This window comes from Bos mutus, chromosome 28, assembly GCF_027580195.1.
Source record: "Bos mutus isolate GX-2022 chromosome 28, NWIPB_WYAK_1.1, whole genome shotgun sequence".
NCBI classification, from domain to species: Eukaryota; Metazoa; Chordata; class Mammalia; order Artiodactyla; family Bovidae; genus Bos; species Bos mutus.
The window spans coordinates 36,780,808-36,804,513 of NC_091644.1; the positions used below are offsets into that span (position 1 = coordinate 36,780,808).

The 23,706-nt window shown below is 48.0% G+C and overlaps 1 protein-coding gene across 1 annotated transcript in view; it reads right to left on the reverse strand.

The window, feature by feature from the left end:
• GPR137B (G protein-coupled receptor 137B) overlaps nt 1–23,706 on the reverse strand; it is a 54,763-nt gene that overhangs the window by 24,772 nt on the left and 6,285 nt on the right. Inside the window, 1 exon segment of the mRNA XM_070364756.1 lies at nt 4,138–4,187. Coding sequence (XP_070220857.1) covers nt 4,138–4,187 — 50 coding nt within the window.

The following is a 23,706-nucleotide window of genomic DNA, read 5'->3' on the forward strand; positions in this document are numbered from 1 at the left end:
CAAGTGCATTTTATTTATGATGCACTTTATTTCTATTATTATTACATCAGTTCCACCTCATATCATCAGGCACTATTAGATCCTGGAGGCTGGGAACCCCTGCACTAGCCTCGGGGCAGTGGTGGTGGCCATTTTTAACTTGCAGTTTCTCAGAGCTGCATGCTGCCTACGTGACCTGTGCAAGGTCTAGAGAGACACTTCTCACATTTACCAATATGGAAATCAGTTCAAGTTTCTCTCTAGGACTGTCCATATTGTGTTTACTTCAGGTAAGAATCACTCGAGTCTATTCTTGGCTCAAGAATAGACCATTCAGGTACTGATGAAGCTATTTGCAGGGCAGGAATAGAGATGCAGACATAAAGCACAGATTTGTGGACACAGCAAGGGATGGGAGAGGGTGGGAGGAATTGAGAGAATAGCATTAAAATGTATATATTAACATATGTAAAACAGATAGCTAGTGGGAAGCTGCTACATAGCACAGGGAGCTCAACCCAGTGCTCTGTGATAACCTAGGGGTGTGGGATGGGATGGGGAGATGGGAAGGAGGTTCAAGAGGGAAGGGACATATGTATACTTGTGGCTGATTCACATGTTGTATGGCAGAAACCAACACAACACTGTAAAGCAATCATCATTTAAAAATTAAAAAAAAAAATTTTTTTAAGTCATATCCTACACTGTATTTTTAAACTTAACAAAACAGACCATTTAAGTTGAACATGTCTGCATCTGCCCAAAGGGCTGCTGAGACAAGGGGAGAGAATGGACATAGGGCATTAGCACAACATGCAACTCATGGTAAATTAGTCAAAAACCTTAAATTATGAAGGTTTTCATTAGCTCTCTACACGTTCCCATAGTGATGGAGGGAATCAGGGGCTTAGAGAGAGACAGAGGCAGGGCCAACTGGGAGTCACTAAAAATCTTCAATCTGCTTCCTCAAAAGCCCTGTTTCTTATTGTTCTATTATTATCTGCTGTGCTTTTGTGAAGAACACAATTTGGAAACATCTAGAACCTCTGGAATCAGCCCTACTGTTTTTGACCCCTTGCTGGTGTTATGCATACATTCTATCCATGTGATGGCAATGAAGCTCCGGAAAAAAGCATAATATGGACATTCAGCTTTTCCAAAGGACTCCTCTTGGGCATTGTTTTAAATACTATGCTCAGTCCTGTCCAACTCTTTGTGACCCCATGGACTGTAGCTTGCCAGGCTCCTCTGACCATGGGATTCGCCAGGCAAGAATACTGGAGTGGGTTGCCATGCCCTCCTGCAGGGGATCTTCTGGACCCAGGAACTGAACCCGTGTCTCTTATGAGACGTCTCCCGCACTGGCAGGTGGGTTCTTTACCACTAGCGCCACCGGGAAGCCCAAAAGCCTTTATTGAATTTGTTACAATATTGCTTCCGCATTATGTTTGGTTTTTTGATCACAAGGCTTGTGGATCTCAGCTCCCTGACCCGGGATCGAACCCGCACCGCCTGAATCGGAAGGTAAAGTCTTAACCACTACAGTGGATATAAATTCTTACTCCTCTTTCTTCACTGTGAAAATTCTATGGGACAGTGAGAGGGCACTGGGAACGGAGAAAGCAGAAGACAAGCAGGCCCCACTCACACCCAGACGGTGCAGCTCCCACACTGCTGGAGTGTGGCCCTGGCCACCCACTCAGCTTCTGCTCCCACTCCTCGCCTCAGCTGCTCTGCTTGCATCTGCTGGGTGTGACCCAGAGAGCAAGGTCACAGATGCGACACCAGGCAAGTCCTCGGCCACTCAGGGCTGCTGTGCCCTCACATTTGTAACACAGAGCTCACTCCTCCTCTCCAGCCTCCAAGAGTTGCCGTGAGAACTCAAGGGACCCTGTGCTTCTCCTCCGATGTCACCCAGGGAAGAGTGAGGCCTCATCCTCACCCTCAAGAGCAACTTCTAGAAAAAGGTGTCCCCTCCTGCCTCATCACCTCCTCTGCAGGTACCCTCTGCTGGCCCCGCCTCCTCCTACCATCTTCTCCCTGACCTCAAAGGTGTGACCCCAGCTCCATCCTTCCCCCATCTGAGCCTGTCTCTGGAGGCCCCTGGTCTGTCTTCCTCCTGTTCATCCCCTAGAGTGACAGTGTCCGTGTCTCTCTGCCCTGCATCCTCTTCCTCAGGAAATAACATTCCCTCCTCCAGCCTCTGTTACAGCTCTTGTTCAACTAAGTTCCGAAGCTCTTGTCTCGAACCACTGCCTCTGCCCAAATCAACTCACACTCCAAACAGCCTCCTTTGAGGCCCACATCCAAGCTCAATTCTTAATTTTCCCCCTCCTACCCCTCCCCAGGTTTTCCTAACACAATCATAACTCAGTATCTGCAAGGGACACCTTTCAGGCCCCCACAGCCAACACCGAAACCCAAAGATACTCAAGTCCCGGACAGAGAGTGCTGCAGTACACGTCATCTGAGGCATATCGGGCTTCCCGATATGATCCTCTGGAGCCACAGGTGTGGAATTCTTGGATCCCACAATGGAGGGCTGACTGTAAAACATTGTTACTTTAAACCGACCTTCTTAGAATCAACAGTCTGGCAGAAACATGAACTGAACTTCTCAGAAAGCAGTGAAGGGACAGACAAAGAGGACAGATCTGTGGTTGCTAAGAGGAAGGGAAGGATTGGGAGTCTGGGATTAGAGACCCAACCTAGTATATACAGGATGGAGAAACACCAAGGTCCTCCTGTATAGCACAGGGAATTCTATTCAATATCTTGTGATAAAGCACAGAAAAGGACATGAAAAAGAAGTCATTCTGCTGTACGGCAGAAATTAACACAACATTATAAATCAACTATACTTTGACAATTTTTTTTTTAAGTAGTGAAGGGAGACAGCAGGATCAGATGAAAAACAAAAACAGCACACACATCTCATCGCTTGTATCTCGGCCTGAGTACACTGTCACCTAACTTCCTGAACTCCAGCTTCCTGGGATCAGAGTATACACTTTCAGAACTTTATATAAACAGTCTTTGTGAATTTAAGATGATACCTGTTTAAATGGTGGCTCAGGCAGTAAAGAATCTGCCTGTAATGCAGGAGACCTGGGTTGATTCCTGGGTTGGGAAGATCCCCTAGAGAAGGGAATGGTAACCCACTCCAGTATTCCTGCCTGGAGAATTCCATGGACAGAGGAGCCTGGTGGGCTACAGTCTATGGGGTTGCAAAGAGTCGGACATGACTGAGCGACTAAACTTTCCCTTTCAATGTGTTTAAATATAATAGGAATATAGTTTTACATATTTGTAAAGTGATAAAATAATTAAAATTTCACTTTGACTCAAGAAGGTAAGAGGCCAAAGTCTCCTTCCCAGAAATGTGTGCCTGGATAGTCGAGCTCTCCCGGGTAGGGACTTGAGACACCTTGACTCATGTGGCGACTGTCTCATGGCTTCTTGACACCTTGTCTCCCTTCCCATTCTGGCCGAGGCTGATCATTCAAGCCACAGGGAAGTTAGCAGGCCTCTTTAAAAACCTGGGGCAAGTAACAGATTCTGCCCACAGGAAAAATATGCAAGTCCACCTCCTGCAATAAATTCAGCCTATGATTTCAGGCCTCCTCTGGTCCAGATTATGAGCCTCTTTTACTCAGCCCCACCCAGATCTCAGCTGCACCTGCACGCGGGCGGGGGGAGGGAGGGGGCCGCCTGGCCACACAGGCATCTTCAGGGAGCCCCTCTTCCTTCTGCTGAGGCCCGTCCCATCCCAAGTGCCTCCAAAATGTTTAAATGCCATGTGCACAGCTAACTTCCCTTTCTGTTCTCTTGTAGGAAACACACCAGACTCTCATTTCTTTTTTCATTTTTGGCAGTTCCACATGGCATGTTGGATCTTAGTCCCCCAACAGGGATTGAACCCGAGTCCCTTGCACTGGAAGCACCGAGCCTTAATCACCGGACCACCGGGGAAGTCCCTACTAGACTTTGTTTCTAATCAAGGCCAGTATGCTGCAAGGCCTGGTAGGTGGTGACCCAGTGAGCAGTGAACTTGACCCCTGACAAGCAGGCAGGTCACAGAGGAGTGATGTGTGAAAATCCTGGCTGAAAACGCGGTTACCTCCAGCCACAGAGAGAACTGCCTCAGCGGGTACTTACCGGTATTTGAGTAATTCTGGAGAATATTTTGACTTGGCTTTAAAAATCACCTGAAATGACAAAAAAGACAAAAACAAAAAAATAAGGCAAGTTGGGGCCACAATATACTTCTACTGACAAACTAATATCATTGCTTAGAACTTCTCTTTCCCTTCATGCCAGGTCACTGTCTCTAAAACTGAAATGTCTACTTTGTAATAAAGTTCGTGAAGCTAAACATTTTCTAGGTTGTGCCTAAATTGTTTTTAAAATCGTAATTTATTTTTATTGAAGGACAATTGCTCTACAATACTGTGTTGGTCTCTGCCAAACATCACCAACAATCGCCCATAGGTATACTTATGTCCCCCCAGCTTGAACCTCCCTCCCCCTGCCCTCCCCATCCCACCCCTCTAGGTTGTTACAGAGCCCAGATTTGAGTTCCCTGAGTCACACGGCATCTTGTCGCTCACACTGTGATGCATGTGGGATCCCAGTTCCCCTACCAGGGGAATCTGTACCCTCTGCAGTGGAAGCATGGAGTCTTAACCACTGGACCACCAGAGAAGTCCTCAGTCAGTTCAGTCGCTCAGTCGTGTCCAGCTCTTTGTGACCCCATGGACTGCAGCACATCAGGCTTCCCTGTCCATCACCAATTCCTGGAGCTTGCTCAAACTCATGTCCATCCAGTCGGTGATGCCATCCAACCATCTCATCCTCTGTTGTCCCCTTCTCCTCCTGCCTTCAATCTTTCCCAGCATCAGGGTCTTTTCCAATGAGTCAGTTCTTCGCATCAGGTGGCCCAAGTATTGGAGTTTCAGCTTCAGCATCTGTCCCTCCAATGAATATTCAGGGCTGACTTCCTTTAGGATTGACTGGTTTGACCTCCTTGCTGTCCAAGGGACTCTCAAGAGTCTTCTCCAGCACCACAGTTCAAAAGCATCAATTCTTTGGTGCTCAGCTTTCTTTATAATCCAACTCTCACATCCATACATTACTACTGGAAAAACCACAGCTTTGACTAGACAGACCTTTGTCAGCAAAGTAATGTCTCTGCTTTTTAATATGCTGTCTAGGTTGGTCATAGCTTTTCTTCCAAGGAGCAAGCATTTTTTAATTTCATGACTGCCATCACCATCTGCAGTGATTTTGGAGCCCCGCAAAATAAAGTCTGTCACTGTTTCCATTGTTTCCCCATCTATTTGCCATGAAGTGATGGGACTGAATGCCAAGGTCTTAGTTTTTTTCATCTTGTACTGTTAAGAAAGTTCTAGGCCCCACAACAGATTTCCCAACCTGAGGATGTGGCAAAGGGACTAAGATTCCCCAGGGAAGTCCTTAAGCTGTGCCTAAATTTTAATTTAAATTTTAAAAGCAAAAATATTTTAAAATGGTTAAATGGCTTTTTAAAAAAAGTATTACTGGTCTACCACTGCCTAGAACCATCTCTTATTTTAAGATTTGCATTTGAGCTCATACTTCCCCCAGAGATAAACAACTCACTCTCACATTTTATCAGGATTTTCATTGGTACCAAAAGAATGTGGTTTGAATATATGTGTCCATCAACTCAGGCCTTAAACTTGGCAGCCCACTGGACTATAGGAGTGTCAAACTCAATCGTTGTCTATGGATGAAACATTGTGGGAATTTCTCCAGATTTTCACTGCACAATTGTTAATGTGCTCCACCCAGGGGGCAGAAGCTGGCCTGGTAAAGCCCGTGCCAGGCGAGAGAGTAAAGGGAAGACAGAATGCAGGTGTCAGCCCAGGCTCCAGCCCCACCAGACACAAGGCTCTTCCCACGGTGTGTGCGAGGGAGCCTGAGGGGGTCACCAGTCGGGGTCCGGCTGGGGGTGAGGAGGGGCAGCAGTACACCTGCTCATATATTTGCTTTCCTGACCCCTGGTGTTTGCGGGGATGGGAGCAGAACAGAGAGAAGGAAAGGAAGGGCATGGGAAAGTGAGGGTATTCGTTCAGAGATGCTCGTGCTGTGGACGGAGGGGACCAGATGGCCTGCTTCCAGGCACTCCCTCTCCACGGAGCTCCTAACACAGGCCCTGGTCCCCACCTTGCCTCGTGCTGGCCCTGAGGGCTGCCCTGACCCTCTGGGAACTCACTGGCCCCGCCCTCCTGGCCCCGCCTCCTGGCCCCGCCCCGCCTCACTAATCTGCTGGAACTATGTGCCTTCTGGATCCTCAGTCCCGATCCTCAGTCCGTGGGGCCCCGGTACTTCCCTAGAGAGTTGCTCAGTGCCTCCACTTCTAAACACCTGTCTAAAGGGGAGAAATTATGCCTGAGTGGTAAGGAGCGAAGGACAAGGATGGGGAGTGAGGGCATGGTCCTGGCAACAGGGGAGGAGGGGACAGGCAGCTCTAGGGTGCAGTGGTGGGGTGGTGGGGGCGGGGGCGGTCACAGGGCTTTGATATGGTCATCCTGTCTGAGGAGCAAGCAGTGAGAATCAGTTTGCTAGAGGGGTATGTGAACGTAATCTAGGGGAAGCCTTCAGTGGATCCAAATGCCTGGTAGTGTGTCTGGGGGTGCAGACAGATGTCACAAGGGGCAGCGAGCCTCCAGGTGACTCTAGGGGCCAACTCCCACAACCCATGTGCCAAAGAAGCAGCCAATCCCCTTGGAATCTTTTTAGAGACACTCTTCTGAGGACCATCAGTAGTAATTCTCCAACTTATAGGAACTGCCCAGGAAACTTGCTAAAGATGCACATCCCGGCGCCCCACCTTCAGAGATGCCAAGCCAGTGGGCCTGGACTGGGGCCCAGTGCCCACCTCGAGGAATTCAGATTTGCCTAGCCCAAGGACTGTGTGTGTGCGTTCATTCGCTCAGTCGTGTCCTACTCTTTGCGACCCCATGGACTATAGCCTACCAGGGTCCTCTGACCACGGAATTTTCCAGGTAAGAATACTGGAGTGGGTTGCCATTTCCTTCTCCAGGAGATCTTCCCAACCCAGGGATGGAAACCGAGTCTCCTGCCTGCATTGGTAGGTAGATTCTTTACCACAGTGCCCAAGGACTACCTCTTAGGAACTATTAAAGAGATTAAATTGCCTGACCTAATATTCTTTTCTTACTTTTAAAGGTAGCCAAACATCAAAAAGGTTTTTTGTGTTTTTTAATTGGTGAACCACCTATGGTTTATTGCTTAGAATGCCCTCTCCCCATCTGGCCAGCAGAAATCCTATGCATCTTTATTTTTTTGCTGCACGATATGTGGGATCTTAGCTCCCCAACCAGAGATTGAACCCGAGCCCCCTGCGGTGGAAGCACAGAGTCTTAACCACTGGCCCACCAGGGAAGTCCTTGACCCAATATTCTTAAACAGCTTTGCGATCATTCATTTCAAACACACTGAAATAGGTGATCACAGTAATTAGGTGACAGCAAGAGTCCAGGTAGGGGTGCCAAGCACAGAGATCGGGAGACGCTCCGAGTCCATGGGCAGGACCCCCTCCCCAAGTCTTAAACTTACACTAATGCGCCACCACCAATCAAGAACTCTAATCCGCAGAATCCACATCTGGGGGAGAAGGGACTGCGGATATTCCTATAGACCTTCCAATAAGCAAATCCACACCTCACTTTTTGAAACACATTTCAGATTGTCACAGGAGAGCATTCCAGACTTACAGAAGAATCATTTTGTTTCTGACATGAGTTCTGTCTCTGTCCTAGATCCCTTTTGGAAGGAGGTAGGAAGTAGGAGTTCACATCGTAAATAAAGTGCCTGGTGATAACACAAAAAGATGACGTGAGTACACCGCCCTTACGTCAAACAGGCCCCTAGCTCAGCTTTCTCTGCTCCCATGGGATTTTAGGCAAGTCACATCACCTCTGGTATTTCTCTTCAGTCCATAAAGAGAAATGTTATAAAAACAACCTCTCTTAGGAATAAGGCATAGATTAGTCAGTGACTCCAAAGTTCTGTTACAAAATAAAATCCTGACCCGTGCAACCCATAACAGTGTTCTCAGAAAAATGCTACTAGTACTTGTTCATAGTACATAGTACTTGAGGATCTTGCTTTTAAATACAAGATAATTCTTCACAGATATCAGAGTGAGGATGTGAAACTACAACATTTTTAAACCACTTTAAAAATTGAAGTATATCTAATTTACAAATTTCCTGTTAGTTTCAGGTGTACGGCAAAGTGATTCAGTTATACACACACACATGTCACTGTTGAGGTTTGTCATAGCTTTTCTTCCAAGGAGCAAGCATCTTTTAATTTCATGGCTGCAGTCACCACACACACACACACACACACACATATATATATATATTCTTTTTCAGATTCTTTTCCATTACAGGTATCACAAGATTGTGAACACAGTTCCCTGTGCTATACAGTAGGTCCTTATTGTTTACCTATTTTATACATAGCAGTTGTATCTGTTAATCCCTGTTAATGCCTAATTTATCCCCATCTCCTCAGTAACCATACATTTGCTTTCTATGCCTGTGAGTCTATTCTGTTTTGTAAATAAGTGAAATTCGTTTTTTTTTTTTTTTAGATTCCACACATAAGTGATGTCATATGATATTGAAAGTACAGTATTTTTTTAGTGTTTGAACTTACCAAGGAAACACACAAATAATATTTTAACACTTTGGGGGGCTTACTCGGTGGCAGGTAACTCAGTTGACTCTCATACCAGGGCCATCGCTGGGCTCCTGAAAACCACCCACAGGTCTATGCTATGGACTCAGCTCTGTGCAAAGTGCAGTCGTGGATCAAAGAAAAATTTGACCCCTTCTGCCTTCAACAGGGTTATGGTCCTACTGGCAAGGCAAGACCTGGACCGGGCGAAGGACAAGAGGAGATGTGCACAGAAAGGCTGTGGGCTCGGGTGGTCAGAGCACAGGAGGCTGATCTGCAGGTCAGAGGCTCAGCCTTGGGGTGGGCGTATCGGCTCATTCTGCTCATCTCACAGAGACGGCTCCTGGTGCCACCAGGATGGCACAAGAGCACATGTGTGGATCAGTCAACTCACGGCTCATCGGGTGCCCAGCTCACTGCCACCACTTGGCCAGAACTGGGTCTTGGGGGCAAAAGCAGCTAAGTCCTCCCAACTGAAAGCACAGCCCACCTGCACACCATCCTCCTCTATAAACAAAACAAAAGCCATTTGTCTACTTCCCACAGCTGGATGGGGCATGAACTAAAAGAGAGTCAGGCATGGGAGCACAGCCTGGACCCCCAGAGGCTCCTTCCTGGGTTCCCAGCCATGACCATCAGGTATCTGGGCCAGGCCTCGAACTTTATAAACCACCACATGCTTTGCCCCCACAGTTTTCCTTTTAAGAAATGACTCTGAGGCTGGGCTTCTCAAGGTGCACCCACAGAACTGGGAAATCACAAGGGTGACTAAGCAAACAGGTCATATTAGGAAACAAATTTAGAACCTGCTAGGCCACCCAGCTTTTCCCTGCAGGAATCCCCAGAGCCTTTAAAAGGCTTTGCTCTACATTGTAAATCTTCAAGGGAAATGCACAGTATGCAGCAGTTTTCCAAAGGTATCTGGCCACTGAAGGTGTTCCTAATGAGTGTTCCAGGAAACAGAGTTTGGGAAACACTGCCTTTAAGGCACTAAACATGGGTGGAATGTTCACCGCAGCCTTCATCATCATCATCACTATCACCACAACAAAGAGGAAACAATGGTAACTTTAAATCACACTCAGCCTTCAACCGCATGAACACAGGCACCAATCAATCAAGGCACCGAGCCCAAGGGGCCCCCCAGGCCAAGCATTCTACCCCACAAGGGACCCAGAGCCCCACCTTGTAAAAAGATGGGGGAACCCCACAAAACGCATACCCTCTTAAAATCCACATCCCTGGCTAAAGGAGGAAAGTCATTACCAGGTAAGGACACAATCTGATACACAATATTAATAAACTGTTTGACCCTCTTGAAGCTAAAAGCAAGGGTGACAGATAATGACCTCAAAAGAAAAGCCTCCACCATGATTTGTAAAAGCTCTGTCCACTCTTTGTAATTTGTGGCAATTACTGTCGACCCCGGAACAACAAAGGAATTAGGAACACCCACCGTCCACACTGGTGGCTCAGAGGTTAAAGCGTCTGCCTGGAATGAGGGAGACTCGGGTTCAATCCCTGGATCAGGAAGATCCCCTGGAGAAGGAAATGGCAACCCACTCCAGTACTCTTGCCTGGAGAATCCCATGGAGGGAGGATCCCGGTAAGCTACAATCCATGGGGTCGCAAAGAGTCAGACACGACTGAGCGACTTCACTTCACTTCACCATCCACACAGGTGAAAATCTGAGTAGAATTCATCATGGGCCCTCAGTGTAAAGACAGCTTCTATATATCTATGGATTCAATGGTGTAGTTCTATAGTACCTACTGCAGACAAAAATCCACATTGAAGTGGACCCGTGCTGTTTAAGAAGCAAATGTTTATGTCTTGGGACTTGCCTGGTGGTCCTGTGATTAAGACTGTGCATTTCCATTGCAAGGGGCATGGGTTTGATCCCTGATCAGGGAACTAAGATCTCTCAGGCTGTGCAGCACAGCTAAAAAATTAATTATTAAAAACTTTAATTAAAAAATGTTTATGTCTTGAATTCAACTGGGCCTTTTCAAGCTGTACTTAAAAATTTAAAAACTCTGTCCTGTCCTTCAAGTTAACCCTTAACCTAAGTTCCCTTAAAGCTGTATTTAAATTCCTGGCATTCCAAACTCACATAGTATATATTTAACTTTTGCCCTCACTAAATAAAGTACATAAATGTCTGGACCAAGTTTTTTTTTTTTTTTTTTAATCCAAACTCTCCTACTTATCCCTCCCCCTTTCCTGTCTATGCTCCAGAGAACTTCATTAAAGATTGATTAGTGCCCAGAAGTAGAGCTAACCCTCCTGGGCTGACTCCAGCTCTCTTATCAGGCTGTCCATCTCTTAGAGTCTGTGCTGGCTCCTGCTGACCTCAGCAAGAGCTGGCTAGGAAGGGGACAGGGTTCCTGAGGGAGGGGGCAGACAAGGATGAACTATTCCTCCATATTTTACAGCTACTGCTACTGACAAGGTGAGCTCAGGCTCCTCCCTGTAAAACCAGACCCACCAAATGGGAGGGTAGGATGACAGGGACCATCAGAAGGGCTGGGGACAAGGGAGACCGGATAAAAATTCCAATTCTCCCCACACTCAGATTGGTGGTATTTGTGGTAGATCAACTGACACTGAGCACCAAATCTGAGATTAACAATTAAGAAAAGATGGAAAGACTGGTCCCTGACCTCAACAAACTCACAACCAGAGATAGACATGGTGTGAGGAGGTATGAGGAGATGTGAGAAGATGTGAGGAAGTGTGAGGTGATGTGAGGAAACCTGAGGAAACGTGAGGAGGTGAGAGGAGACATGAGAAGTTGTAAGGAGATTTAAGGAGTGAGAGGAGACATGAAGAGGTGTAAGGAGACCTGAAGAGGTATAAGGAGGTGTGAGGACATGGGAAGCGGTAGGAGGAGATGTGTGGAGGTGAAAGGTGTGAGGTGGTGCAAGGTGCTGTGAGGAGACATGAAGAGGTGTGAGGAGATGTGTGGAGGAGTGGGGTATGAGGTGGTGTGAGGAGACATGAGGAGGTGTGAGGAGATATGAAGAGATACGTGGAGGTGTGGGGTGTGAGGTGGTGTGAGAGACATGAGGAGGTGTGAGGAGATGTGAAGAGGTGTGAGGAGACGTGAAGACGTGAAGAGGTATATGGAGATATATGGAGGTGTGGGGTGTAAGATGATGTGAGGTGGTGTGAGAGACATGAAGAGGTGTGTGGAGGTGTGGGGTATGAGGTGGTGTGAGCAGACATGAGGAGGTGTGAGGAGATGTGAAGAGGTGTGAGGAGACGTGAAGACGTGAAGAGGTATATGGAGATATATGGAGGCGTGGGGTGTGAGGTGATGTGAGGTGGTGTGAGGAGACATGAGGAGGTGTGAGGAGATATGAAGAGATACGTGGAGGTGTGGGGTGTGAGATGATGTGAGGTGGTGTGAGAGACATGAAGAGGTGTGTGGAGGTGTGGGGTATGACGTGGTATGAGGTAGTGTGAGGAAACATGAGGAGGTGTGAGGAGATGTGAAGAGGTAGATGGAGATATATGGAGTTGTGGGGTGTGAGATGATGTGAGGTGGTGTGAGAGACATTAAGAGGTGTGAGGAGATGTGTGGAGGTGTGGGGTGTGACGTGGTGTGAGGAGACATGAGGCGGTGTGAGGAGACGTGAAGAGGTATATGGAGATATATGGAGGTGTGGGGTGTGAGATGATGTGAGGTGGTATGAGGAGACATGAGGAGGTGTAAGGAGACAGGAGGAGGTATGAGGAGATGTGTGGAAATGTGGGATGTGAGATTATGTGAGGTGGTATGAGGAGATGTGAGGTGGTGTGAGGAGACATGAGGAGGTGTGAGGAGATGTGTGGAAATGTGGGGTGTGAGATGATGTGAGGTAGTGTGAGGAGACATGAAGAGGTATGAGGAGACGTGAGAAGGTATGAGGAGATGTGAGAAAGTATGAGGAGATGTGAGGTGGTATGAGGAGACATGAAGAGGTATAATGAGGAGATGTGTGGAAGTGTGAGGTGGTGTGAGGAGACATGAGGAGATGTGTGGAGGTGTGAGGTGATATGAGGTGGTGTGAGGAGACATGAGGAGATGTGAGGAGGTGTGAAATATGAGGAAGTGAGATTATGGGGAGATGAGGCTGTCTGAGGGGAACCTGGACTCCCTGGGAAAGGTCAGGGGGGCAGCAGGCTAGGCTGGGATGCAAGTCCAGGTGAGGAAGGAGGCAGCAACCTGAAGTCAGTTAAGGCAGGTGCATATCCCTGGTAAGAGATCATAGAAGCTTTTCAGTAGAATTGACACAATCACAAATCGGAGCTGTGCTTCAAGGTCAGGGGTGGGGGTGCGAGGGGACCAGATTCAAAGGGCCGGCTAGCGGTTCAGAGAGAAGTTTGTGAAAACAGAGGTGGGTGTTTATGTGGAAATCGAAGACAAAATGTAGTCTAGGGGATGCCTGGGTCTGGGGGCTTGGGGAGATATGGGGTGACTGCTAAGGGTTCCAGGATTTCTTCTGAGGGTGACAAAAAATGTTCCGAACTTTTATGAAACAAAACAGACTCAAAGACATAGAGAACAGACTTGTGGTTGCCAAGGGGGAGGGGGTGGGAGGGATGGACTGGGAGTTTGGGGTTAGCAGGTACAGACTATTACATTTAGAATGGATAAACGAGGTTCTACTGCACAGACAGGGAGCTACATTCAACATCCTGGAATAAACCATAATGGAAATGAATGCAAAAGAGTGTGTGTGTGTATGTAAATGAGTGTGTGTGTATGTATAACTGAGTCACTTTGTTGTACAGCAGAAATCAACACAACTTTGTAAATCAACAATACTTCAACTTTTTAAAAATGTTCTGAAACCGATGGTGGTGATGGCTGTACAAATCTGTGAACATTGAACTTTAAATGGGGAACTGTATAGTGAATTTGTCTCAATCAACATAAAGTAGCAGAAAGGCAGGAAAGGAGCAGGCGGGGGAGGGGCGGGGGAACAGCACGTGGGTGGGCAAATGGGGAGAAGGAAACCCGGGTGCAGGACCATCAGGGTGCTGGGTGCAGCCCAGAAGAGGGACCGGATAACTACAGAGAGCTCGGCCTGGCTCTGGCAGATGGGAATGCGCCTGGAGGAGGAAGTGGGGAACGCTGGACGGAAGGAGGCAGGAGGAAGTGGGAGTGGGGAGTCTATTCTAGAGCGCCAGCCACTCTTTAAAAATGTCTTTGTGAAATGAAAGAGAGATTATTCAAGGGCACTAGGACCAGGTTTAAGATCAGCAGCATGGGCCCCGGGATTACAGAGCAGAGGGAGGGAGAGGCGGGAGGCTGGGATGCAGAAGACAGAGAGGAGCTGAGCAGCAGTTTCCATGGAAATTCCCATCCTGTTGTGGGAATAATGCATCTTCCTCTCACAGATGCCTGTTGGTCTCAGTATCATCTCCATGGCCTTTAAAAGTCCTACTAGAACAGATGCCCATGACAGGAAAGTCAAGTGACATTCTGAAGATTTAATTCAGGTTTGGGGAAGCAGAAATATCACCCCCAAGTTGGCCTGAAGGAGGCTGGGGAGGTGGGGGAGAGCTCACCTCTGTTCCCAGCCCACCCCCACTCTCCTCACTCCCCCACCAGCCCCTCACCCAGATGCAGGCTCTGTGCCCTCTTGGCAACCTTAGGCCCTTCCCATCACCTCTCAGATGACGCAGGACAGCCCAGAGAGCTGCAGCCTATGACGTACTCTCTTGACAGAAGCACAAAGGTTCCAGAAGCAGCCGCTGCCCTGGGCCTCCCTCCCCTCATAAATTACAGCCCCTGTCCGCCTCACTGATTCTATTCCCAGCCTTTGAAGTCCTGCCTGCCTGCCTTTTCCTCCTACCCACCCCAGCTGGCCTTTGCTGCTCCACAGTGATTTCTCCTCCGGTCATACCGGCTGTTTTCTGGCAGGAAGGTCTGCGGCTCTTTCCTGTGGGGATGACAGCGTCCCTTGTGCATTATGCAAAACTAAACAAAAGTAACCTCTTCTGTCCCCAGAGGCAGCGGCCGTGACGGCTCAATGAAACACTATGCCTCCAGACCTGTACTTGATTCACAATTTCTCTAGGTGGCCATTTTGCTTTACAAATTCCAGCCCCCGCTCCCCTCCCCAAGGCATGACCCATGTCAACAGAGTTTCCATTGCGGTACCACCACTTCCTGAAGCAAACAGGTAGGTGGACACTTTGCAACCTTCCCACCCTGAACAGGCTCCAGACCGCAGGCCCAGGCTGGACACTTGGTCCTGCATCTGCGATCCTGCCAGGGTGGGCGGGGGGCGAAGGCCCCTGGAGACCCTCAGAGCAACTGAGAGGGTCTGCAACTCTGTGTGCACCAAACAGACCCATGTCTAAACCAATCTCTGCCACCCCCATACTATTTTTAAGTGTATGTATGAAAATTCATTTGAAAATGGTACACATTTATGGTAGGTTTAAACTTTACCATAAACCATGTCACCTACACAAAGAAATAATCTAACCAAAACTCTTGAACCCACCATGAAGTTCAGTTCTTTTGACACTGCTCTGCTTGCTCCAGGGCCTTTTCTCTTTTTTTTTTTTTAAGATTTTATTTTGATGTAGACCATTTTTTAAGTCTTTATTGACTTTGTTACAATATGGCTTCTGTTTTATGTTTTTTGGGGTTTTTGGCCACAAGGCATGTGGGATCTTGGCTCCCCAACCAGGGATTGAACCCACACCCCCTACATTGGAAGGTGAAGTCTTAACCACTGGTTTTCCAGAGAAGTCCTGAATTTTATCTCTAATTGAAAAAACACCACTGAAGCCCCCAGCATCTTTCTCCTTGGTTCTGATCCCTCAGAACAGAGAGAATGTCCACCTCACTCTGGTATTCTGAGAGCCAGAAGGCTTCTACTTTTAAGAGGATAAATAATACGTAGTCCGGTCTTGTATGGCATCTCAGTTTGAATCAATGCTTTCCATCCCCTTCTGCAACTTGTCTGTTCACCTGTCATGAGGAGTTTGCAATGTATCGATGCTGAAACACGTGGCTCTCATTCACGTGTTCTCACTAAGGGCAGTATCCCACTGTCTGTAGGTCACAGATGTGTGTCCATTCCAGCAGAGAGACATTTAAGGATTGTTAAGAGTGTGGGAATTCCCTGGTAACTCCAGTGGTTAGGACTCAGCTCAGAGACAGGGCCCAGGTTTGATCTCTGGTCAGGGAACTAAGATCCTGCAACCCATGCAGGATATATTTAGATATACATAAAACTTAAAAGTGGCTTCCCTCAGGACTCAGATGGTAAAGAATCCACCTTTGAAGTGGGAGACCCAGGTTCGAGCCTGGGGTCAGGAAGATACCCTGGAGAAGGAAATGGCAGCCCACTCCAATATCCTTGCCTGGAAAATTCCATGGACAGAACGGCTTGACAGACTATAGTCCACAGGGTCACCATGACAAAGAGTCAGATATTACTGAGTGACTAAGCACACACACACACACACAAAAAAAAAAAAACTTTAAAGAAGTGTGGACTCTGGAGCTGGTTTCCCTGGGCTTGAATCCTGACTCTACCAGTGATCAGCTGTGTGACTTTAGAAAAGTTACCTAACCTCTCTGTGCTTCAAGAACCTCATCTGTAAAATGAAACTAATAATCGTGCCCATCTCATAGGTTTCTCTGAGGACGAGGTGAATTCACACAGAGCGCTCACCTATCAGACACCTTCTCAGTGTTTACGTGTGTGGCCTCTGCTGATCTGATTATTATTAGTCCCGGCATTTGCTCTCAAACCACGACTCTAAGCGCACAACTACCAAACTGTGATCATAAATGCTCTCTTGACCATAAAAGGCACTTTCATACTCAAAAAGGCTAGGAACCACTGACACATTCACCATGTGTGCTCGTGATCCCTCTGCGCTGCCCACTTCCTGATATATTGGGGAAATTATGCAAAGCCTGAGGCCCCAGGCTCCCTGGCTGACAGTCATTAGTCTGTGTTTCCACATGCTGAGCATCCTCATTCACCAGAGCAGGGTGGCTCGACCTGCATTTTGTTCATTTCTGGAGTCTGCTAAATCCAAATGCAGATGTCTCCCTTTCTGTAGCAATCCCTTAAGAAGAGCAAGACGGGTCCAGCATTTCAGGTCTCCTCTCTGAGACCGCAAGGGCAGGGGTGACGTCTCTACGTCAGCGGACACTGGCCATGTGTTTAAAGCCACAGGATATATGAAACAGACAACCACCAAAGACCTATGACATAGCACGGGGAACTCTACTCAGTACTCTGTAATAACCTAAATGGGAAAAGAATTTGAAAAAGAATAGATCTATGTAAAATGGAATCAGTTTGCTCTACACTTGAAACACATTTTTTTAATTAATTAATTTTAATTGGAGAAGAATTACTTTGCAATAATGTGAAGGTTTTTGCCATACATCAACATGAACCAGCCACAGGTACACATGTGCCCCCTCCCCATTTCTGAATCCACTCCCACCTTCCTCCCTACCCTATCCCTCTGGGTTTTTCCAGAGCACAGGTTTTGAGTGCTTCATGCATTGAACTTGCACTGGTCATCTATTTTACATATAGTAATGTACATGTTTCAATGCTATTCTCTCAAATCATCCCACCCTCGCCTTCTCCCACTGAGTCCAAAAGTCTGTTCTTTATGTCTGTGTCTCTTTTGCTGCTCTTCATGTTGGATCATCAGTACCGTCTTTCTAAATTCTATATATGTATGTTAATATACAGTATTTGTCTTTCTTTTTCTGACTTACTTCACTCTGTATAATGGCATCAGGTTCATCCACCTCATTAGAACTGACTCAAATGCATTCCTTTTTATAGCTAAGTAATATTCCATTGCATATATGTACCACAACTTCCTTATCCATTCATCTGCCAATGGATATCTAGGTTGCTTCCATGTCTTAGCTATTGTAAATAGTGTTACAATGAACATTGGGGTACATGTGTCTCTTTCAATTCTAATTTCCTCAGGGTGTATGCCCAGTGTTGGGATTGCTGGGTCACATGGCCGTTCTAGTCCCAGTTTTTTAAGGAATCTCCACTCTGTTCTTCATAGTGGCTGTACCAGTTTGCATTCCTACCAACAGCTAAAACAACATTGTAAATCAATAAAATTTTTTTTTTTAATTTTAAAACCATGGAACCCCATGACAGAAAAAGGAGTATGGCTGTCCACATCATGTCATTCTGGGCACAGGAGCCAAGGCATGCTCTGTGTCCCCACCTGGCTGGGTGTGACAGGCCCCTAGGGAGGTGACTGGCTCCCAAGGTCAGGTCTTCACTCTGTCACCTCCTGCCTTTGAACTTGGCAAGTTCAGGGTTCAAGGAGCGAGTCCTGCTCACTGCCCAGTCTCACACTGACCCTTGGGACACAGAGCCCCCCTTAGGTGACCTGCTTTCATAAGCGAGGGGCTTCTCAGGTGACTCAGTGGTAAAAACTCACCTGCCAATGCAGGAGACAGGGGTTTGATCTCTGGGTTAGGAAGATCTCCTGGAGGAAGAAATGGCAACCCACTCCAGTATTCTTCCTGAAGAATCCTGTGGACAGAGGAGCCTGGAGGGCTACAGTCCATGGGGTCACAGACAGTCGGACATGACTGAGAATGTATGTTTCACATGTGATCTTGGGATCAACAATGGCGCTGCCTCTTCTCTGAGCTTCAGTAAAGCCCAGAACTCCCTGGAAGCATCCTCAGCCTTCACCCGCCCTCCTGAGAGCTTTCCCGCCAGTCCTGTCCTGCGCAGCTGAGCCAGCAGCTGACAGCCCTCCTTAGGTTCATGCATATTTGCATCCCACCCCCACAGTCAGCCTGGGAGCCCCAAGCAGGCAGGAGCCCAGCCTCATACCTACCCCCGACTCCTCTCAGGGCCCCCTCATAAATGAAGGGACGAGGTCTCAGTGGAGAAGGGTGTCTCCACCTGCCCCCTCCCTTCCTGAAAGCGCCTCTCCTCCTCTAGTTCCCAGTGGTTCAGCCAAGCTCCTCTCTCCTCCAGCCCTGTCCCAGCGGCTCACCAGAGCCTCCCTGTCCCCATCAACTGAACTGCGGCTCCATCTACCCGTGCAACACCCTCCAGGCTGCCCTGCAAGCTCTTGGCTCCACAGTGGCCAAGTCAGGCCCTCAGGCACCACCCATGAGGGCTGGTGACCATCTTAAGGCCTTGGAGGGTACACTCGTCCAAACACGCTCAGAGTCACCTAACACAGCACCAAACCTGCCTTCAGTTGCCCTGCTTTTTCCAGTGGCCTCTCTCGCCACACAAACATCTGCGTCCAGGTGTGGGGCTGGCCAGACTGCCGTGAACTTGCCATTTTTGTTGTTGGCTGCACTCGGCTTACTGCATCTTAGTTCCCCAAGGACTGGACCTGGACTCTCGGCAGTGAAAGCGCTGAGTCCTAACCGCTGGACTTTCAGGAATTCCCTGAACCTGCTTTTCTTCTCGTCCCTGATAAACTCTCTTTACCCTCCCGGGCCTCAGTCATTCTCGTAAGATAAGAGGGTCAGAACTAGAGTTCCTCACAGTGACTTCTGCTTTTCAAACTGTGACGCAAAATTCTCAAGAGGGCAGCCCCACAGGGACTGGCAGTCTTGCTTCAATTGGGGATGGGCCCACACTGTTGCAAAGGAGGGAAGGGATGTGGGGCCAGCCACCCCTAGGGCTTCCCCGGGTCCCCTCACTGGTGCGGGTGGAGACGGAACAAGGCCCATGAGCCTTCCTGGCATACATCTCCCTCCCGGGGCTCATGAATGGGAAGGGCTATGGCCACGCAAGGTACCATCATGGTTATGTGTTTCTGAATTGCTCCTGCCATCATCCCAGTTCACAGTTTACCAGCCAGGGCCCTGCCCGTAATTGTTCTACATGTGCTTAAATAAGATGACATTGCATGGCGGGATACATTTCTCCACCCGGGAAGCCTAGATGGGTTACCAGCCAGCCAGACCCCAAGGCTCTAGGAAGATGGTTTTGGTGTGGCTACAGCAGCATCATGCTGTCTCAGCACTGGACCCTGATCCTCAAAGCAAATGATGTATAACTACAAAATAGGTTAACAGCAAAGAAGCCTCAGGTTTATTTTTTTCCTGCAGAAAATAACTTTCTGCCTCGGAAGGAAGGAGAATTCTGAGAATTCTCTTGTCCTTGCTGGGAGCAGGGTGGTATTTATTTTGAACTTTGCATCCCCTGGAAATTCACAAGTTGAAATCCTAACCCCCAGGGTGATGGTGTTAGAAGGTCAGGGCTCTGAGCTGTGCTCTTACCAAAGGAACTCAAGGAGCCCTCTCTCGGCTCTCTACCACGTGAGGACACGATGAGAGGTCAGCCGTCCGCAGGCAGGGAGAGGCCCTTGCTAGAACCTGACCCTGCTACACCCCGTCCTTAGATGACTATCAAAAAGTCTACAAACAATAAATGCTGGAGAGAGGGTGGAGAAAAGGGAATGCCCCTACACTGCTGGTGGGAATGTAAATTGGTGCAGCCTCTACGGTAAACAGTATGGAGGTTCCTTAAAAAACTAAGAACAGAGCTATCATATGACCCGGCAATCCCACTCCTGGGCATATATCTGGAAAAAAAAAAAGAATTCAAAAAGATACACGCACCCCATCATTAAGACATGGAAGTAACCTAAATGTCCACAGACAAATGAATGGATAAAGAAAATGTGGTATGTATACACAATGGAGTACTACTCAATCATAAAAAAGAATGGAAAATGCCATTTACAGCAACATAGATGGATCTAGAGATTATCATACTAAGTCAGACAGGGAGACAAATATCTGACATCACTTATATGTGGAATCTAAATAAAAAAGAGATACAAAAGAACTTATTTACAAAATGGAAACAGACTCACTGATTTAGAAAACAAACGTATGGTTACCAAAGGGGAAAGGCTGGGAGGAGAGAGATAAATTAGAGGAGTTTGGGCTTAACATATACATACCACTATATATAAAACAGATAACTAACAAGGGCCTACTGTATAGCACAGGGAATGCTATTCAATATTCTGTAATAACTTAAATGGGAAAAGAACTTGAAAAATGAATAGATACACATATATGTATAACTGAAACACTTTGCTGTAGACCTGAAACTGACATGACATTGTAAATCAGCTATCCTCAAATATGAAATAAAAATTAAAAAAGAAAGCAATGGATTGATTATAAAAAAAAGAAAGAAAGAAAAAGAAAAGAAATATCTGGTGTTGAAGCTGCCCCAGTCTGCAGTGTTCCGTTGTAGGAGCCAACAGACTTAGACAGGGTCAGAGGATGCTCCAGTATCCTGCCCAGAGAACTGCCAGTGGGACCCCCTCCAAGAGAAGGAATGTGGTGACAGAAATTGCTCATGGGAGCAGACACAGGTCTGCAGCTAGGCTGCCCCCAACTCACTGCGGGACACCAGACAGAGACACACTCGACAGCGACCAGGGCGGAGGGGGACAAACTCACATCCCATCAGGGGAACGAAGGGGAACTTCTCTGGTGGCCCAGTGGTTAAGACTCTGTGCTTCCAGTGCAGGGCGGTGTGGGTTCAAACCCTGGTTGGGGAACTAAGATCCCACATGCCGTGTGGCATGGCCAAAAAATTTGAAAATAAAAATTAAAAAAAGAAGCAAGGATGGGAACGGAGAACATCCCAACCCAAGTAGGGACGACTCAAGAGGAAGCAACGAGTGCCACCAACCCTGCGAAGAGCAGTGTGTCGTGGGAGGGGGACACCACTCACAGGGGCCCCAAGGGTCGGGGCCAGCCCTCCCGCCTCTGCATCCCTGGTGGTGGCCTGGATCCCAGGAAGCCGCCGTGAACAAAGGAGGGTAAAAGGATGTGACTTACACTAACAGTAGCAAGGGGCTTCCCCAGTGCCAGTGCAGGAAATCCTGCAGGTTTGATCCCCAGGTTGGGAAGATCCCTTGGAGAAGGACATGGCAACCCACTCCAGTATTCCTGTCTGGGAAACCCCATGGAGAGAGGAGCCTGGCAGGCTACAGTCCATGGGGTTGCAGAAGAGTCAGACACGACTTAGCGACTAAACAATGACAACAAGTACCAAAGCCACCTGTTCTTTGTCAAGTGTGTGTCCTGCAGGCAGAATTACAGAGATGATGGAGTGAATTAAGGCCCCAACCTTCCATCGGAAACATCTTACTTATGGTGTCACCACCGTAAGGACTGTCACTAAGTCACAGGGGCCGCTGCCACCACAGAGACAGAACTTACGTGGTCTGTTCTCCCCACTCAAGGTCAAGTTCCCTGAAGGCAGGAACTACATGTGACCATTACCCAGTCTGCACAGCCTGCAGGGAATAACAGGCCTCAGAAGAATGTGTCAAGTGTCCCTCCAAGGATCAGCACATAAGTGAACTGTGGAAGATGCTTATGGTGGCATACCATCCAGCCTTAAAAAAGAAGGAGCTATGACACGGATGAACCCTGGAGACATCATGCTAAGTGAGAGAAGCCAGACACAAAAGGCCACTTAGTGTATGACCCTCTGATATGAAGTATCCAGAACAGGGGGCCTCCCAGGTAGCACTAGTGGTAAAGAACCTGCCTGCCAATGCAGGAGACATAAGAGATTCGGGTTTGACCCCTGATTCAGGAAGATCCCCTGGTGGAGGGCATGGCAACGCACTCCAGTATTCTTCCCCGGAGACTTCCATGGACGGAGGAGCCTGGTAGACTACAGTCCACAGGGTCACAAAGAGTCAAACACAACTGAAGCGACTTAGCATGCACGCAGGCATGTACATCCAGAGCAGACGGGTGTTTGCCAGGGGCTGGGGTGAGCGGGGAAAGTGGACTGACTGCTGAATGAGCATGGAGGGTGTTTCTGGAGTGACGAAAATGTTCTGGAACTGATCAGCAGTGACCACTGCATAAAAATGTCAATGCACTAAAGGCCACACTGAGTCGTACATATTAAAATGGTTAATTTTACAGCATGTGAATGTCACCCCAATTTTAAGAACATACTTGTCGAGTGAATGAAATGAATCTCCAAATTCATGTCCGCAGACTGTGTGACTCAGGATCGGGGTTCAGGGGCCAGCCAGGCTCCCGTTCAGCCCACGTGCCTCCACTCCTGGTCACACACCACCCACGGACCGTCACATCACCTGACGGGCAGTGCGACCTCTGGCATCTCTTAGGTCTGGGTAGCCGGGGGAGGGTATATGAGGCAGGGTGCAGGCCAGGGAGCTGATTTCAGCCCATGTAGACATTTACCCTGTGTTTTACACACTATGTAGCCTCGCTGGTGGGTGTGTCATTGAAAGGCGGGGAGCGGAGGACATCATAAGACGTCCAGCCCAAGGCCCCTCACCTGTGTTTCCCCAGGCTCTGCAGGCGGGGAGAGGACCCCGTGGGTGGCATGCAGCTCTGTTTGTCTGTCTTCCCCTACAGTCTGCAGCCCCTCGGGGCACAAATCCAGCTGCTTCTGACCCCGGACACCTGCGCACAGGTGACTGATGTGTTCGCTGAGTAAATTACACTCTGTAACCAGGAGACGAGAAGCCACGGCATGATATGGCTTGTTTCCAAAGTGCCCGAAGGACCTGCCCCCAAAACAGCAAGGTGACACACACTGGACTTGTCCAAAGTTTGTCCCATGAACTGAGCCCAGCCTGCAATCTGTTATCCTATGGCCTACGAGCTTAGAACAGCTTTTTTTAAAAAATCTTTTTAAAGAGATGTCTTAAAAAAAAAAAAAATTACGCAACAGAGATCATGTGTAGCTACAAGGCCTAAAATATTGACATGGATACCATCACGACTTCCTTTCCTGTGCTTTCCACACCCAAGTTTAAGGAAACGAGACACTAAAACCACGGGGTCATCTGTCCTCAGAGGTTAACAGACTCTAAACTTCAGCCGTGGGATAAATCAAAAGTAAAATATTTACAAGCCTCCGTAGACCTCCAGGGGCGCATACGTGCCAGGGATGGTCAGCACT